Genomic DNA, 19,336 nt, shown 5'->3' on the forward strand with positions numbered 1-19,336 from the left:
TGCGATGCGGTTTTCCTTTAAAATAAACGACGTCATGTAAAAGAAAAAAAAACAGGAGACTTGATAGCGAGGTAGATAAATACACCAAAGGTTTGTCCTGCCGCTTTATGCTGTTAAGAGGCAAATTCAGAGCGAAATTGTCTCAGTTCTACAAATTTAATGGATTAGGAAGCTTTGGTCTTATCGCCAAAGCAAGTTTCTCTGTTGTTGGTGGGTGAACTTGTTTATATTTCTTCTTCAGTGATTTGATTACGTAACTGGTTGCCTTAAGAAGATGCTTTGTCGAGAACTTTTTCCCGATTATTAGATTACGCTTAGCATTTTTTCAGTTAGACATATAGGTAAGAATATTAAGTGAGCAACTTTGTGTTTATGGAACAAACCTTGCAGCCTAAATGCTTGCCTGGGCGAAAATGTTATAATAACACAAAATCGTAACACATGTATTGGCGGTGACAAATGCAACCACGAGCTTACGTAGGAAGATTCAGTTAACAGTTGGACTTGAGGGCATTTTATTCACAAAAGAGCAAGAAAACTTGTCAACGTAGATTCTTGTTGCATAGTGATATTTTAGAAATTTGAGCAAGTAGTCACGTACGTGGGTAACAATTATCACTATTGTAGATCGTATTGAATATGACGAATTATTTTTTTCTATCTTTGACAGTCTGCAAAAAAAAAAAAACCACGATTAATGCTTTATCAATCAATGGGCTTTACTTTGCAATAAGATTGATTCAGATTTTGTCTTCATGCCAAGTGTTTTTGTTATTATATCACCCCATGCAGTCTAGACGCCCTTGCCCTCTTTAGCAATTATATTTGCACGCCTTTCAGCTCGTGCCTACATAAGTTGTGTCACAGTGGAAAGGAGCCTTGTAGAGGACCCATAACAGTTCTTCCTTGCCGGTCAGCTGTCAGCCTTTTTTCACTCTTGCACTTTTTCACAGACATACAAAGCAAGCACTGAAGACAAATGGCACACTTAATATTTTGAATATCAGCTTTGTTGTTATTTTACTTAAATTTTTTTTCACAGTAATTTGATATGCTAAGAAAGCACTGGCAAGATGCAATAAAAGCTTAGTTGCAACATATTTTTTACTTGATACACTCAGTAAACCCTTTGATTCCCATAAGTGACTGAGACAGAATTTCTCCTTACAATATCAATACAATCTCAAGCAGTTATGTGATGAGAAGGAAAAAAAAACGGCAGTTAAGGGATTTTTCAGTTGAACCAATACCAAATTCTCTAAACTTACAATAAGAATTGTATGCCAAACAGTAAGGAGAATTACTGATTAGATCTTGGGAGGGAAGGGTTAAAAGTTTGTACATTTTACCCTATCTTGCAGGGGTAGTAGATTACACTGTTTGAGTGATGTACTCTGTCTGAAATATTTGAAACTGTGGTGCTAAAGCTTTTTATCTCTTTTTTCCTTGATTCAGTCATCATGGCAGCAGTTATGGACACTGGCTTTGCATCATCACCATCAATGGCTTGTGAAGCAGACTGGATGGGTTTGAAAGTCAATCTGTTCGCTTTTGATTTTGATGGCACTTGTACTCAGAAGGACACGACTAGTCTCCTTTACAAGGCATCAGAGAGGTATCGATCGTCTACTCAAGCCGAAATGAAGATTATTGACGAACGCTGGATAGAAATTGGAACCATTTACTGGAAAGGCCTCCAAGAAACTGTTTCAAGGTCAATGGCTCTTCACACAGATCCCAATTCTTTGCCATATTTTAATGAGAGAGGTTTGAGGTCATTTCTTCAAGAGGTGAACAAATACAACATGGCAATGATTAAGAAGGTAGAAGCAAGTGAAATCCTCAAAGGTATATCTAAGGAAGGCATCAAAGAAATTGCAAAGGAAGTGAAGCTCAGTCCTGGATGCCTGAACGTTCTCAATCACATCAACTTGCCGCTGCACTTAATATCAGTCAACTGGTGTCAGGAGTTAATCCAGGCCAATTTAGATCATCTCAGGCATGTGAACATTTTTGCAAACAGTTTCCCACTTGAAGGTGAATTATCATCGGGCCATGTGGGAAAGAAAGTGACAAGTCCTTTTGACAAGGAAACAATATTTCAGGATTTGGTCCACAAGCTGTCTACTGACAGTTCAAATGGCATCTCAGTTTTTGTGGGCGATTCCATTGGAGATATACTGGCCATGTTAAAAGCAGACGTTGGAATCGTGGTTGGGAAGAGTCATACCTTGAGGAAGGTGGCCAAAGCATTTGGAATCAAGCTCCTTCCTTTGCAGGAAATTCAGAAGATGACAGGGAATGGATGCCAGGAATTTGCTACCCCAAAAGAGAGAGGAATTCTGTTTGAGGCACCATCATGGAATGAAATTGGATTCACTTTGTTTGGGACAAGATACATTCCAAATAAGTTCTAGAATGTCAAATTAGAACCATTCTTTTCCTTCAAAAGGAAATGAAAGAGATCATAGGAGATCCATGCCAAAGTTGATTTACAACAGAAATGAGCTTTAAAAGATCTATGTGACACTATGTAGTGCACCATAGGACAACATGTTGACTTTATTGTGATTCAATGGTATTAGGTAGGGATAATTAGGAACAGTGTGGGACTGATGTGCAAAGAAAGACAAACAAACACGATTTTGACAAAGCCAACCTTACTTGTAGTTTCTTTTAGAGCATACATTCTCTATAAAGCCCCAACCTTTATAAAATGAAACTCATAAATAAGATATACATGTGATCTTTCTTGCATTATCAATACTCTATTCAGAAATAGATGATGCCAGTAGCCATTGACTGTCATCTCAGTTTAGAAAAAAATTCTTCTAACTTATTTAAAAGGAAATGTATGGCTGTTAGAGGGGAGAATCTTGAATTAGATCATAACAGTTAAAGGCTTAAAATAGAACTACAACAGTGTCCTAATTTGAAACAGTATCTGAAGGTAATGACTGGGCAATTCAAAAGCTTTTTGTTTCTAAGAAGAGATTTCCAAATAGGCATTGCTCTACAAGATGACATAAAAAACCCTAATGGGTTTAGAAGACATAAAAGTTTAATCAACAATGGGGTGGGGTATTTCCTTATTTAAGGAGTAAGCTATTCATTAGAGATTACTGCAGATATTTCATGCGAGTTAACTGCAATTAAATTTGATGATTTGGAAGAATTGGTGGGTGGTGAACATGTAAATATCTTAATGATAAACATTGTCATTTAATTCATGGATGAAATTTATTTTGTTGGTGTGAGATTGATGGGTGTTGATTAGATTAAAGAAGCAGAACAAGATATCAACAGTGAATTTGCCATTCTATTGAACAATATTGGATGCCTTCTGACCATTATTACAAATGTGATATTGAACGACACTGCAAAATGTGAAACATCCAAAGAAAATTTTTGAACTTGATTTGCTCAACTTCTTATTGGGTATAATTAACAGCTATTCACCAAAGCAGAGGTGGCTAGTGGTGGATATTAATTGAACCACAAATTGGCTATGTTATTGTCCACTTCCAGCCACTGTCATGGTTGAATAGTTGGTTTAGTATATACTAATACAGTGAGATAACATAGGACAAAAATATGATTTTACCTTGTTTATTCCTATAATGATAACATAGCACAAAAAGATGATTTTACTTTGTTTATTCCTATAATGATTATAACATTTTTGAGCACAAATCCCATGCGTATTACTTGGAGGTGAATAGCAAAGGATAAGTAGCCAATCAGAGCACACCTTCATTGCAATTCACTGTTTAAGTATAAACTAGTTTCTAAAAGCAAATTCAATGGCAGATCTCTCCCTTAAAGGAAGGGGTGCCACTTATTACAAAATATTTCACAAAAAAACATCTTGTTACCTAGGTCTTACAGTCTTTGATTTTGTTTCCATCTCCCCTTTTATCCATTGTATCATGAACCTGTACATTCATTTTACACAGTTGGAACCAGTCTAGTGACATGGTTTGAGGGCCAGCATTAACCTGGGCTTGATTGTTGGAAGGCTGATGAGTGCCAACCCAGAGTTAAATTTTAATCCAGGTTTCCTTACTGCTTTGTTAAAAAGCCTTTTTAGGATAATTTTCTCTATTCTCTAACAGGCATCCAATCATCAAATCTTAAACAAAACAAATTGTAATGAATTTTCTTTTTCAGATCTGATAAATGATTTCACACTAACCAAAAGGTTATCTTAACCCAGCTTTGAACAATGTGGCCCAAGGCTAAAGACAAGGACAGCCTAAGTTAAAGTAAAACTTAATTTTTCCTTAAGTCTTAGTTTCCTTTCCATCCTTTCTGGGTGAAAGTTTCTTCTTAGTTTCCTTCTCAAGTTTTCCTTTGGTCCTCCTTCGACCTTCAGGACAGATCTTGGAGTTAAGACAGAACTCGCACATTGGACTTACAGGAAGACATGTCTGTTGGCCAAATCCAACCAACAATACATTCAGTTCATCCCACTCCTCTCTGCAAAACAGAAAAAGAATTCACTCATTTAGTCTCTGAAACCAGATAGTCAAGGTTTATTATGCATCTAGAGAACCTTGAATCTAGGTCTGAAGGTCCTTAAAGTTTTCCTTTTTCCATTCTGCTCTTTGAAAGTCAGGAAGAAACAAAAGCCTGTTTATCTCAAGATATTTGTAAAAGTTGTGCGGAACTTGCACTTGCACTTGTGAAGAGTATTTGCATAACTTGCTGTCGTTCAAAATCACTTTTACCTTGGAAGCCAGCTTTCTACAGCAATTCTAGTTTCCTCTGGCAGTTTAGTCGGTTTTTTGACCCATCCCAGTCTGTTAGAAATTCTATGAACATGAGTATCAACTCCAATTCCAGTCACTTGTCCCCAAGCCACATTCATGGTGATATGCGCCATTTTTGGGCCCACACCTGGAAGTTTGACCAGCTCTTCTACTGTTGGTGGAATGTCTCCATTGTAATTCTCAGCACAAATTTTAGTGGCATTCTTGATGTACTCGGCTTTTTTCTACAATCATAGCATAATAATGATAAATAACCTGAGAAATACCTTAGGTTGTACCCGGCCATACTTCACATTGGTAGGATAGGCTTAACCCTTTAACTCCCAAGATCTGATTGCTAATTCTCCCCTCAAGCTGTTACACATGTCCTTGAAAATTAGTTACAAGAAGTTATTGTGAGATCAAGACAACAATTTCTACCTGATAAATGTGAATATTCTCATTAGTTTTTTGCTGGATAATGTAAGGATATTATTGGGAGAAGTCTCATATTGATCACCTCTGGGAGTTAAAAGGTTACAAGTTAAAAAGGGAGTTCAGTGTCATAGATTTTAGAACCATTATTGTTGTTTCTTTTTCTAATTTTAGACTTCTGCAAGTGGTTTTTGTAATAAGGGGGGGAGGGAGGGAGGGGACTCAGAGGGTTCTATGGAGGATATCAGCCAATCTACCCCTCTTTGTAAGCTAAAAAGTGAAAAGTGAAAATAATAAAACAACTTGGTATAGCCCCCTTGTTTCAGTAACAAGCTAATATAAGACCCCCCTGAACCCTGTTTAACATAACTGATGATGAAAATATCATAATCAGTAGTTACTCTTAAAAGCCCTACTAGTAAGTTTTTAAAAAATGTTCGAAACTTTTATTTAATAAGGGAACAGAAGGCCATCAGACTATTCTGCAAGTTACTTTTCTAGTGAGTAAATTCTGTCAAAATCAAGTTTCTATCTAACATTTACTCACCTTCCAGAAGCCAACAGGGTAGATAAGTTCACCAATTTTGCTTGTTGATGTTGTGAGAATGTTCTCTATTGTTAATCCATAAGCCTTTAACTTTTCCATTGCTGCAAAAGTAACTTGGTCTTTTGTTTGACTTGACAGCATGAGGGAGATAAGTACTTGATATCGGACTGTCTGCAAAAGTGAGGAGAGATGAACCATTGATACTGGACAGTCAACCCCCTTTCCCCTTAGAGTGACTGGCTTCTAATTTCTCCTGACAGTTTCACCCTTGCATCAAATACTTAAAAAATCATGAAAATAAAGGAAATGATGTCCAATTCTAGAAGCTCCTGATTGTCAAATAAATTCCCCTCATAAATTCCAGATGGTATGCAGCATAGTCAATTAGTTTTCATTGTTTGTGATTGGACGATGGCAGAATTATACTAATATTTGTAAGCACCCTCTTTCCTCTGAACAAACTCTTCAGTTGAGCCTGATGACATGGCAAGCTTAATCAGCAGACTTTGTTTTCTGATTAGAAGGGAAATTTCAATCTTATATGCAAGGTAAGATTTCTGACTGGCTACTCTTTAACTCTTTACACCCTAACATCAGTATGCATATTCTCCACACTGCTCTTTATACATTTCCTAAGGTGCTGACAAGGAGAATTTGTTTGCCAATAAAAAGGGTTCTTTCCTGATGACCATTTCCTTAATTCTCATGACCTTAATGTATGATATTGTAGGGAGAAATGAGATGTTACTCATCCTTTGGGGTTTAAAGGGTTAAATGGGAAATTTAAGAATGGTTGCCAGGATGAGGGTGTATCCTTACAACTTTTATCCCAGTAGCTCATACATGAAGATCTCTACTGTTGCAAGTAAGAAAAAACAAACCAAAATCATCACAAAAATTTTGACGAAATAAACATCAGTAAGGCAAGATCTCTGAAAATAGACTGGCCCAGTTGTCCAGGTACTTATGCCTTAACCCTTTGACACCTAAGAGTGACTAACATCTAATTTCTCGTTACTCTATAACCCCTGAATCACACATCAAGGTCACAAGAAAAAAAGATGTGATCACCAAGCAAAGAGGCTCTTGATTGTTATACAAATTCTCCTTGTCATTACCTTAGGATATGTGAGGAGAACAGTATGAAGAATATGCATACTATAATGTTGGGGTGTAAAGGGTTAAACATGTAGCTGTTGAACTATTTGTCATAATTTATCTTATAACTCAAATGAAAAGTGGGATGCACTCAATTGCTGAGGGTAAATGAATGTGTTGACATTGACTAAACAAAAAGTTTCTACCTCTCATAAATCAGCTTAGTTGTCTCCGAGGAGACCACTGTGTCGGATCTTCCCTTACCCCACCCCACTGGATTGCCAATTTCATCTCCTCTCACCTCTGGTGACTGGCTCTCATCAGCTGTCTTCTCGCATCCTTGTGAATCAACTGGGGCATCGCGTGTTTTTCTCATTTCACGAATATTAGCAAGCTGCTCTCTCCAGTTAGGAGGCTGCCAAGTTGAGCCTTGTGTCTGTGCTGTGGATGTGTCTTTTTTACGCTTTTTGGCCGCAACATCTTCAGTTTTCTTGTCGTCCCTGGACGAGTCTTCTTCATGTCGCTTCTCGTATTCGATTTTGATGTGCCTTCTTGGTTCCTTTTGGTTCGTTGACAAAGCTGCGATTGCTTCTCTAGCCGCCGAGCGTGTTTGTCTTCCTTTTGAGGTGAAATACGGGGAAGTACTCATCCTGGAAATCCGTGAAAACAAACTGATCATATGTTTGGATCGTCAGTCTCCCTGATGTCTGCCATTATCAGTATTATCGTGAGCAGTCCTCCCCGATCTCGCCATGGAACGCTGATTTTGGCGGGAAAGTGATGTCACTCGACCAGCTGATTACGTAATTAGTCACTACAAAAAGCCGGAGATTTGCCGAAGAATAAAAATGATTCCCTATTAGCACATCCTCTCCATTGAATTTTCTACACACTGAACCCAAAAGAGCAAAGAATAGGCGTCAACAAGAGAATAGAAACTTTACAATCTCTTGTTTGGCATCAAATATCGTCTGATGAAATTTTACTGAAAATTTTGACATTTTTGAAATTTTTTCAAAGAGATTGTCTAAGAAACTAACTTTTAACCTTAGTATGCTTAATATAGCTGAGAACTGGACGTGCAATAACGAACAGTTTCCCAAGGACCGTCATGTTTTGGTCCCCCGACTGCTTGCTTTGATGTTTACCGTATTTATTCGCCTATAAGCCGATCTCGGCTATAAGCCGAGACCCTAAACTTTTTCATGTCAGCAGCTGTTGCATTGAAATAAAAAATAAACACAAAACATTCGGCTATAAGCCGAGACCTAATAATTGCAAAGTACTCCACGCGTGTCGTTAACTGAGATGAATTAACATAAACCGAAAACAAAAGGAGCTTCCCTCTCGGAAAACATGCAACCAAAAAGTAGGTTATGAATAAACATAGATCATTCTAGATCGCTAGAGATTACGGAATCAGTGAATCGATGGTGTGTCGCTGGCGAAAAGATCAAGCGAACCTGTTTAATGGTGAGCTTAAAATGTCAGCAAAGCGAAAGACGATGGGCTGCTTTTCGCCAAAGTATCCTGAATTGGATCAAACAATACTGGACTGGTTTTCAGAGCAGAGGAGTCAAGGTAAGTCTTTCGTTTCTTTAAAACAATGAGAAGCTTCGATCAGCTGATATCTGTCAGATCGTGTTGCAATGTTTACACAAACCGTGGGAATGACCGCTTCTGATTGGCCAGTTTTTCATGTTGTCAAATTTCGAATCTTGTTAAGCACCCGTAAATTTTTTTTGGCGAAAATACTCAGCTATAAGCCGAACCCCCTACCTTGGCGAGAATTTACCTGTTCTCAGTTTAATTTGTTGGAAAAATCGCTCGGCTTATAGGCGAATAAATACGGTATTTAAAGTAGTGCCTTCGCCCATTTATAGATAAAGGTTAAAAATAAATACCCCATACAGTCTCTGATTGCGGGTCAGTACTTTTTCGCATCAGGACTTCATATTTATACGTCTATCTCGCCTTGTAAATACTTAATAATTTATGTAGAGGAGAGCTGACTCACGTTATATCTTTAAATTTTAATAAAAGCAGAATTTTATTTATATGTAGTTTTTCTTTTGAAAATTTGTACGCTAAGCTTGCGTTTTGAACGATGTTTACCTGATCGCTTAAGTGTTATTCCTGAAAGTAGACAAAGTAAGGTCAGGACTTAAACTCTTCAGAGATTGATAAGAGGTTACGTAACGCGCGGATTACCTCAAAATGCTTTACCCTTTAACTCTTATAAGTGACTAACATGTAACTTCTCCCTGTAACATCCATACATTACCCGCCAACATGTAATGAGAATACTCAAACTTATCATGTGGAAGTTAATAGTCTTGATCTTACACCAAATTCTCGTGACTTGTTTACTAGGAAATGTGTAGCAGCTAGAGGGGAGAATTTACAATCAGATCTTGGGAGTTCAAGGGTCAACATAGCTGCGGATTGAACCCATAATAAAGATCAGATAAAACCTCCATGTTTTGTCTATGTTTTGTAACATGGTCAATCTGTTTTTATCTGATTTTGTCTAGTTTTAATTAAATTCTATCTTCATCTAGTCTTCTGTTATTTAGTTTTAAATTCTAGACTTCTGAACCCTCGGGTAATTATTTCCAGGATAAAAGCACCACAAAACCCAGAAAACTGTTGAGTTAATTAATTCCATGGCAATTGAAAAGAAAAGAATGCTCTAATTAGCGCACGAATAAGTTCAGTCAGTGAACAAGTGTCGTGAAATGTTATCAATGTCTTCCTCAGAAAAAATTGCTCACTTATTTTCCCCCCTTGAACCGTTTAATCTTTCTTCAGTAGAAATAGAAGAGAATCCTTACTAAGTGTTTCAGATTTTGAAGTTGATCGAGCTTTCAATAATTAATGTTATTCGCCAGTCTCCTGCTAAGTTTCTAGAACCTAACACAAAAACAAACTGTGGATGAGAATTATTTTCACTCGAAAATTATTCATTTTCAAGTTGACGCAACTTAGTTCACGACTTTATTTTGATCGTGAACTAATGCAAAAGCCGAGTGGAAGTAACTTGAAAACGATGCAGCGACTCACTTTACTCTTCCATTCTCAGTTTCTCTTGTGCTGGAAGTTTGCAACTCCCTCAGCTCAACGTCTAACAGGAACGTCGAATCCTGGTCGGTTGTCTTGTTTAAGATACGGAAGATTCGAACATCCTGAAAAAGGTAAAGCTTCACTTGAACAAGAAATCTGTGCATTCTAGATAATCGCAAAAAAATATCTTAGACGACCGTGATGAAGAAGAGAAAACTTGACGCAGAACCAATGTAAACCAAGTAGATTTGTTGAGACTATTTAAATAGTAGGGTGGAAGGTAATGTAATCGTGGTGCGCTGTGGTGCATCAGTTACAACACAAGCAAATCTTCATATTTTAGCGAAAAACACTTAAATACCGAGTCTCGAGTCGAAGCACTTAAACTAGCAAAGCATTCAGCCATTTTTCTCTTAACGTGGGTAAGTTTCAAGCTGTCAAATTCGGCTTTTCGTGTCGTGCATTCCTCTCTAGTATCGCTTCGCTTGTAGCTGTAATGGAATAAAGTTAACTTCGTGAATGAAAGTGATCCTCGCAGTAATGTGCACTACTTAGGCAGTTCGCTCGAAAATCTTAGAGATAAACTCTTTTCACCTGTATGGCCACTTTTAGTAATGATGGAATTTTATTCACCTTCGAACGGAATTACTTCAAGTTAACTTGTTCTAGACACGATCAAACTAGAGTAAACCATGGCCAACAAGGACGATGAGGATGAATAGGAGGACCCGTGATCGAATTCGCTGTGATTTGAGTAAAAAATCAAATCCCTATTTGACGTCATCTATGATCTATTTTTGAACAGATGCACGGCAACTTGGAATCTACTTGTTTTATATGATAAAGAATTAAAACAAGTTTTAATGATAAAGTAAATGGTTTGAACCCAGAAGTATCAGTAGTGTGATCGTCCGTGTGAGTGTAGTTCTGAAAAGAACTGTTGTTGGTCACTTTTTAGACGTTTCGACTATATGTGCGGTAGTCATCTTCAGAGTCAAGTGAAGAGTAGTTGTCAGTCGATGATGTTATAAAGTCTGGTCTTTTGAACGTGATTGGTCTATTTAGCCGTGATGTGATTGGCTGGAAGACTTGTGTAGAGTTTGTTTACAGTCATTGGTCGGTTTCGATCCGTCTGTTTGTCGGTCTGTTTGTCGGTTTGTTCACGTCGTTAAGGAGTCGTTTGTAAGGTGCTGGTAACTGTTGACATCTGTTGAGAGGCGTCTGTTCTAAGTTTAGTAAACCAGCTTTCCAGAGTCAGTCGTTGAAAATAGTTTGTACTGTAGTCACCAACAACAGTTCTTTTCAGAACTACACTCACCCGGACGATCACACTATACGAACTAAGTTTTAATGATGTCGTCATCTATACGTCTGTCCTCCAATAGATCATAAGTGAGGACCAATCAGAATGAGTGCATAACTGAGCTTATTATATAAATGAAGATACGTTTACATCTGTTCTAGGTTATAGTTTGGTTAATCACGTGATTGCAACACACACCGTCACGTGCCCGATAGACTGCACGTGGAAATGCCTACGGGACGCACGCTGTCAATCGTTTAATTACGCAAACTCAGGGAAAACATGTGAATTAAGCGACCAATCAAAAGCGACAGCTCCAAGTGACTTTGTTTTAAGAAAAGGCATCACTTACTACGAGCCCACAACACAGATGGTGAGTCATAGAAATTTACAGATCAGTTAGAAACTTAATCATCAGTGTTCAACCTGCCAAGCGCAAGAACCTTTGAAGTCTTCGGTTTTTCAAATTCCATCTTCTGAGCAAGGTGGTGTCAAAGTCGTATCGAGAGGTCAAATAAATGCCTCTAATTTGAAATTACGAGCAGGAATGAAAACTTTAATTTAAACATGCGCACATGAATTGATTCATATTGCAAAAGTTCAGGTCGTAAGTCTAAACAATGTAAGAAATATCCAATGCTCAATGCACTTTCATTTTCACCGGCTAACATTTGCTAAGTGCTTATAATTGGACAGATGAAATCAAACAGTTTGGACAGGAAACAGTCAATCAAGCCGCAAATAAGAGTTGTTTTACTGACAAAAGTACCACTCATACTTTAAAATTTTGTTATTGACACAACTGATGTCATAAAATGCCTATTTTCTAAAAGGAAATCCCGGGTTAATAGAATTTGCTAAAATAGAGACAAAATTGTTGGTCGATATACACCGGAAACGAAATTTCATTTCAAGGAAAACAGGAGAGGGAAAGATGAATTCCTATTCAAAACTTTGGAAATAGCAAACGTCTATACTCATCTTGAATTAAGGGTACAGACCACCATCAAAGAAAAACGTTAGCTCTAAGAACGAGAATGTATTTCAACCTGATAAGGTATTGTCATGGTAAGTTTCGCCTTATAAAAGGATGAAAGTACATTTAACCATTCTTCCCATTTTCTCTCAGGAAGGAAATGGACCTGGTTGCGCCTCGGCTTCATGTCAAAATGGTGGAACATGTGTTGACGCGTGTTGGAATCCCCGAATGTTCACGTGTGAATGTCGACAGGATTATAAAGGAGTGTATTGCGAAAAGCACAGCGGAGGTGGGTAACTCGTGACTAAATAGAAGAGAAGAACACTTAAATTTGCGATAATTTCCTTTCAGCAACAAGTCTCATATTATGTTTCCTTTGTTCCACGTACAGTGAGAAGCTGTCAGCAGCTGAAAACCCTAGGAGCGAATCAGAATGGCATTTATAAAATCAACCCAGATGGTCAAGGGGTCATAAACGTGTACTGTGACCAAACCACAGATGGAGGTGGGTGGACTGTGGTTCAGAGACGTTCCCGTCCATTCAAGCAAAGCTTTAGACGAACGTGGGTAGAGTATCGAGTAGGCTTTGGCGACTTGTCCAAAGAATTCTGGCTCGGAAACGACAATTTGCACCGAATCACCTCTTCAGACAGCATTCTTCGAATAGATCTACACCGAACCAACGGCCAAAAGGGATATGCCAAATATGGTGGGTTTCGGGTAGCTGACGAAACAGAAAAGTATCGATGCGACATGACTTCGTACGAAGGAAACATCGGAAATGGGTTTTATGGAAATACAGATCCTAAATTGAACATCCGAGGGATGAAATTCGGCACACCAGACCAAGATAATGACAACTTCCTTGGAAAGTGTTTTCCTGATGGTGCATGGTGGGCAAACCAATGTGGCGAGGTTAATCTCAATTCAAGGGATGGTCCAGTCTGGCGTCCTTGGGCTCTTCCCCCTGGCCTAAATCTCTCCGAGATGAAAGTAAGGCATAACTGAACAAAACTGCTATAGTCACCATACGTCACCTTCAGGGATGCAAGGAACTTGACGAAGAGATCTGGGCACTAACTAATGTAGCCTTCATTGAATTTGCAATGGAAACTCAAGTTGTCATGTAACGCCCGGTGCTGCGTAGCGTTACAACCAAAAACAGCTGTGAAGGTGACTGAAATCCATTGATATATTATTAGCATAATAGCATAGCATACATTGACACATAATTTAGTCCAGCACTAGGTTTTAAATATCGACATGAAATCGCTTTCTTCAACTTGAAGTGAAATGTGAAACCTTTCCTTCGAATGGTGATGTTCCATTAGCACCCCACGAACAGATGTCTCATATTATAAACAGACCATCATGTGTAATCCTGTTTGAAGACACCAAGAGACCAAAACAAAGTGAAGCGATCAAAAGTAAACCTTGAAGTTACAGGCCAACTCCATGTTTCAAAAATTGTTATTTACAAATGGTCTGGTTTTATAACTGTATTAGTGAAAAAGGCCTTTACTTTCTTAAAAAATAAATTTCATTAAAAAGTGTAAAATAAAACCTTCGCAACTTCCCTGAACTTCTAGTAATAAAACAAATTTCACGCATCTGAGATCGCCATTCTTCCCTCCAGAAGTAAAAGATATAAATACGTTTGGCTTCAGCGGCGTATAACAACGGCAAGGAAGACATATATTAAATTTCGATTCACAAATACTCCAAGTTCAGTACTATACAGATTGTCTATCATTGATTGCCGTTGTATTCTTGGGGTATAAATCTAACTTGAAGACTCCACACTAAGTTTTTTATATGTAAGTATCATTTGTGCCGATAGGGAGCTGTACAAGACAGTTTCTGTTTTAGCCAAAGATGATTCACTTGAACGTAATAGTGCAAGCCTCACAGCACTCACCTTGTCGTCTATTAACATCAGTAGCACGTACTAAGAAGTGGTTCTTATTGCCGGGTGATAACTGAGTCAGAGTGCAAGTCATAGGAAGCGGCAACGCCTTGACGACTCCAATCTTCTTCCACTGGTGAGAATTCTCCGTTGTGCCGCCGTCCTGAAGCGCAAACAGTTGCTAGTTCATTATAGGCGCGTGTCTCTCCTCAAGAGCCATGTACCACGACAAAACGATACCGCTTGGAGCCACCGCTATGGAGACATTAGGTTTCGGAGGGGGGTCTTTAGTCTCTGTTGCTGGAGATACAGGGGATGTTGCCCTGAATCCGGCGGTAGATCCTGTTGGGTAGGCTGTTAGGGTCTTATAGATAATTGTGAATAGCTTTGCAAGGCGAATAGCAAAGGAGTTTGAGTAGCCAATCTGAGCACGCCTTCATTGCCATCCACCGTTTAAAGTATAAACTAATTTCTAAATCAAATTCAATGGCAGATCTCTCCCTTCAAGGAAGGGGTGCCACTTATAAAACATTTTTCACACAGTCTTTGATTTTGCTTCCATCTTCCCTTTTATCCATTGTATCATGAACCTGTACGTTTATTTTACACAGTCTTGAGACATGGTTTGAGGACCAATGCTAACCTGGGCTCAGTTGTTGGAGGGCTGATTAGTGCTAACCCAGGGTTCAGTTTTAATTCAGGTTTCCTTACTGCTTTGTTAAAAAGCCTTTTTTGGATAATTTTTTTTTATTTTTTAAAAGGCATCCAATCATCAAATCATAGACGAAACAAATTATAATGAATTTTCTTCTATAGCTTTAACCCTATAACTCCCAAGATCTGATTATTAATTTCCTCCTCTACCTGCTTAACATTTCCTTGTAAATTAGTTGGGAGAATTTGGTGCTAGATCAAGATAACAACTTCTACCTTCTCATTACATGTTTGCTGGATAGTGCACGGATATTGTAAGGAGAGGTTACATGTGAATCACTTCTGGGAGTTTGAGGGTTAAGATCTGATATCAGATTTCACATTAACCATGAGGCTACCTCAACCCAGCTTTGCACAGCCCAAGGCTAAAGACAAGGACAGCCTAAGTTAAAGTAAAACTTAATTTCCCCTTAAGTCTTAGTGTCCTTTCTATCCTTTCTGGGTGAAAGTTTCTTCTTAGTTTCCTCCTCAGCTTTTCCTCTGCTCCTTCTTCAACCTTCAGGACAGATCTTGGAGTTAAGACAGAACTCGCACATCGGACTTACAGGAACACATGTCTGTTGACCAAATCCAACCAACAATACATTCAGTTCATCCCACTTCTCTCTGAGAAAACAGAAAAAGAGTTCAATAATTTAGTCTCTGAAGCCATACACTCTAATTATTTAACTGTTGGTTATGGGTAAACAGCATATGATAGTCAAGGTTTGCTATGCATCTAGAGAATCTTGAACCTAGGTCTGAAAGTCCTTAAAGTTTTCCTTTTTGCATTCTGCTCCTTGAAAGTCAGGAAGGACCAAAAGCTTGTTTATTTCAGAATATTTGTAAAAGTTGTTTGGAACTTGCACAATAGCTGGGTCTCTAAAATGTGGCAGTAAGTGAAAAGCTTCGGCATTAGGAAGGAGCAAAACACCTGGTGAAGAGAATTTGTGTAACTTGGTATCATTCAAAATCACTTTTCACCAGCTTTCTACAGCAATTCTAGTTTCCTCTGGCAGTTTAGTACGTTTTTTGACCCATCCTGTCTGTTAGAAATTCTATGAACATGAGTATCAACTCCAGTTCCATTCACTTGTCCCCAAGCCACATTCATGGTAATATGCACCATTTTTGGGCCCACACCTGGAAGTTTGCAGAAAGTGGAGCTATGCTATTGGTGAGAATATGGTGACAGAACAATAGTGTATTTCCACTTTCTGCATATAAACCCACACACAACCCACAATTCCTCCAATTGCTCTGATGAAGGGCTAATGCTTGAAATGTCAGCTTTTTTAGCCTTTACGCCAGTCAATTTTGCTTGTTGATGTTGTAAAAATGTTCTCTTTTGTTAACCCATAAGCCTTGAATTTTTCCATTGCAGCAAAAGTAACTTGGTCTTTTGTTTGACTTGACAGCATGAGGGAGATAAGTACTTGATATCAGACTGTCAGCAAAAGTGAGGAGAGATGAACCATTGATACTGGACTGTCTTAACCCTCTTTCCCTTAAGAGTGACTAGCTTCTAATTTCTCCTGACAGTTTCACCCTTGCATCAAATATTTAGAATCATGAGAATTAAGGAAATGATGTCCAATTCTAGAAACTCTTGATTGTCAAACAAATTCTCCTTTGTAAATTCCAGATAGTATGCAGCATAGTCAATTAGTTTTCATTGTTTGTGATAGGTGAATGGTAGGATTATACTAATATTTGTAAGCACCCTTTTTCTTCCGAACAAACTCTTCAGTTGAGTCTGATGATGTGGCAAGCTTAATCAGCAGACTTTGTTTTCTGATTACAAGGGAAATTTCCACCCTATATGCAAGGTAAGATTTCTGACTGGCTACTCTTTAACCCTTTCCACCCTAACATCAGTATGCATATTCTCCAAACTGTTCTTTATACATTTCCTAAGGTGCTGACAAGGAGAATTTGTTTGCCAATAAATTACAACTTTTATCCCAGTAGCTCATACATGAAGACCTCTATTGTGGCAAGTGAGAAAAAAAGAAACCAAAATCATCACAAAAAATTTGACAAATAAACATCAGTAAGGCAAGATCTCTGAAAATAGACTGGCCAAGTTGTCCAGGTTCTTATGAGGAGACCTCAACCTCATCCCACACTGCAGAGTATTGCAGATCTTGATGCAATGCAGCAATTTTGGCATGCAGTTGACTTTTAAAAAGGAACTTGTGCATGCACTGCCATACTCTGCAAACTGATCCTCACCCACCTTAACCCTTTGACATCTAAGAGTGACTAACATCTAATTTCTCATTACCCTATTACCCTTGAATCACACATCAAGGTCACAAGAAAAAAATAAATGATCACCAAGCAAAAAAGCTCTTGATTGTTATACAAATTCTCCTTGTCATTACCTTAGGATATGTGGGGAGAACTGTATGAAGAATATGCATACTATAATGTTGGGGTGTAAAGGGTTAAACATATAGCTGTTAAACTATTTGTCATAATTTATCTTATAAATCAAATAAAAAGAGGGATGCAATCAATTGCTAAGGGAAAATGAATGTGTTGACATTGACCAAGCAAAAAGTGGTAAATTTTACCCAAAACGTTTCTACCCCTCATAAACAAGCTTAGTTGGCTCAGAGGAGACCACTGTGTCGGCTCCCCTTACCCCACCCCACTGGACTGCCGATTTCATCTCCTCTCACCTCTGGTTACTGGCTCTCATCAGCTGTCTTCTCGCATCCTTGTGAATCAACTGGGGCATCGCGTGTTTTTCTCATTTCACGAATATTAGCAAGCTGCTCTCTCCAGTTAGGAGGCTGCCAAGTTGAACCTTGTGTCTGTGCCGTGGATGTGTCTTTTTTACGCTTTTTGGCTGCAACATCTTCAGTTTTCTTGTCGTCCCTAGACGAGTCTTCTTCATGTCGCTTCTCGTATTCGATTTTGATGTGCCTTCTTGGTTCCTTTTGGTTCGTTGACAAAGCTGCGATTGCTTCTCTGGCCGCCGAGCGTGTTTGTCTTCCTTTTGAGGTGAAATACGGGGAAGCACTCATCCTGGAAATCCGTGAAAACAAATCATATGTTTGAATCGTCAGTCTCCCCTATGTCTGCCATTATCAGGATTACAGTGAACAGTCCTCCTCGATCACGCTATGGAACGCTGGTTTTTGCGGGAAAGTGATGTCACTCGACCAGCTGATTACGTAATTAGTTACTAAAAAAGCCGGAGATTTGCCGAAGAATAAAACTGATTCCCTATTAGCACATCCTCTCCATTGAATTTTCTACACACTGAACCCAAAAGAACAAAGAATAGGCATGAACAAGAGAATAGAAACTTTACAATCTCTTGTTTGGCATCAAATATCATTTGATGAAATTTTACTGTAAATTTTGAGCTTAAGAACTGTCCATGATTGAGATTTACACGAACTTGAGTGGCAAACACGAGAATAATGAAACATCAAAATTTTACCATATTAAAACAACAAACTAAATCAATGGTTTTAACAGAAAACCCATGTCACTTGCCTTTAGATGGGGCGGTTTCAGATGAAATGAATGAGATTGGAAGGGAGTCCTCCTTAGATCATGATTTAATGATAATTGACAAGAAGATTGCGCTGTTTTAAACCTTAGTTTCTACATGTTCGTCCGATTCAGTTAAATAGTGACTGAAAAAAGTAAGTTAAAAAAAGGCTATCTACACGAGATATCAATTTTTCCATCAATCTTCTATGGCGCTTTGATTTGTCTTTTCTCTTCCCCAGTGTTAACTCCAAAGGTCTTTTTCCGTCTCGCTGTAAATAATTTATTATGGAGTTCAAAAGTCAAAATAGGTGTTGTTTTCTTCCGTTTTAGGATGAGGCATTTGCACATATGTCTCACCCGGTATATACTAAATAATTTATGTAGAGAGCTGTCTCACCTTATTTCTTCAAACTTTAATATAGAAGCACAATTTTTATTTATTTGTAAGTTTTTCCTTCTGAAAGTTTTATTTATGCTAAGATTGCGTTTTAAGCGATGTTTAGTCGATCGGTAGGATGTTAATGTTATTCCTGAAGGAACAGGACGAATCATCAAGCTCATAATTTGGAGTTTGCGTGCAGTTTGGAAGCAATCAGTATTTATTTCACAAGGATTCAAATTTAGGTTTAGCGTCCTTTAGCGCCTTTGCGTATTTATGTATAAAGAGAATATACCCCTTACAGACTATACAATTCGTACGTTGCGGCTCAGTATTATTCCGATATTTACCCGATCGTAATAACGTTATTCCTGAACCCAAACAGGAAGAAGCACCAAGCTCAGGATGTAAACTTTTTATTGCTGAGAGGTTACGTAGCAGGTGAATAAAAGAGATTGTCTAATAAACTAACTTTTAACCTCAGTATGCGTAATATAGCTGGGAACTGGACGTGCAATGACGAACAGTTTCCCAAGGACCTTCATGTTTTGGTCCCCCGTCTGCTTGCTTTGATGTTTATTTAAAGTAGCGCCTTCGCACATTTATAGATAAAGGTTAAAAATAAATACCCCATACAGTCTCTACAATTCTTACATTGCGGGTCAGTAC

At 38.3% G+C, this 19,336-nt stretch overlaps 3 protein-coding genes and 1 pseudogene across 3 annotated transcripts; 2 read left to right on the forward strand and 2 right to left on the reverse strand.

Annotated features, from left to right (window-relative positions):
- Positions 1–66: 66 nt before the first annotated feature.
- LOC131795469 (uncharacterized) lies at positions 67–3,297 on the forward strand. Its single transcript, XM_059113045.2, has 2 exons — positions 67–210; positions 1,456–3,297. The coding sequence occupies exons 1-2, from the start codon at positions 108–110 to the stop codon at positions 2,415–2,417; spliced, it is 1,065 nt and encodes a 354-aa protein (XP_058969028.1). The 5' UTR covers positions 67–107; the 3' UTR covers positions 2,418–3,297.
- A 25-nt stretch (positions 3,298–3,322) lies between these two features.
- On the reverse strand, positions 3,323–7,553 carry LOC131795493 (endonuclease III-like protein 1). The gene is made up of 4 exons (XM_066170978.1): positions 7,133–7,553; positions 5,734–5,904; positions 4,731–4,996; positions 3,323–4,479 (listed from the first exon to the last, which is right to left on the reverse strand). The coding sequence occupies exons 1-4, from the start codon at positions 7,508–7,510 to the stop codon at positions 4,284–4,286; spliced, it is 1,011 nt and encodes a 336-aa protein (XP_066027075.1). The 5' UTR covers positions 7,511–7,553; the 3' UTR covers positions 3,323–4,283.
- A 4,734-nt stretch (positions 7,554–12,287) lies between these two features.
- LOC136283025 (fibrinogen-like protein A) lies at positions 12,288–13,184 on the forward strand. Its single transcript, XM_066171190.1, has 2 exons — positions 12,288–12,465; positions 12,568–13,184. Exons 1-2 carry the CDS (start codon positions 12,288–12,290, stop codon positions 13,182–13,184), a joined length of 795 nt encoding a protein of 264 aa, XP_066027287.1.
- Positions 13,185–14,697: 1,513 nt separating this feature from the next.
- Positions 14,698–19,212, reverse strand: LOC136283026 (endonuclease III-like protein 1; annotated as a pseudogene).
- Between the last annotated feature and the right edge of the window lie 124 nt (positions 19,213–19,336).

This window comes from Pocillopora verrucosa, chromosome 8 (assembly GCF_036669915.1).
Source record: "Pocillopora verrucosa isolate sample1 chromosome 8, ASM3666991v2, whole genome shotgun sequence".
NCBI classification, from domain to species: domain Eukaryota; kingdom Metazoa; phylum Cnidaria; class Anthozoa; order Scleractinia; family Pocilloporidae; genus Pocillopora; species Pocillopora verrucosa.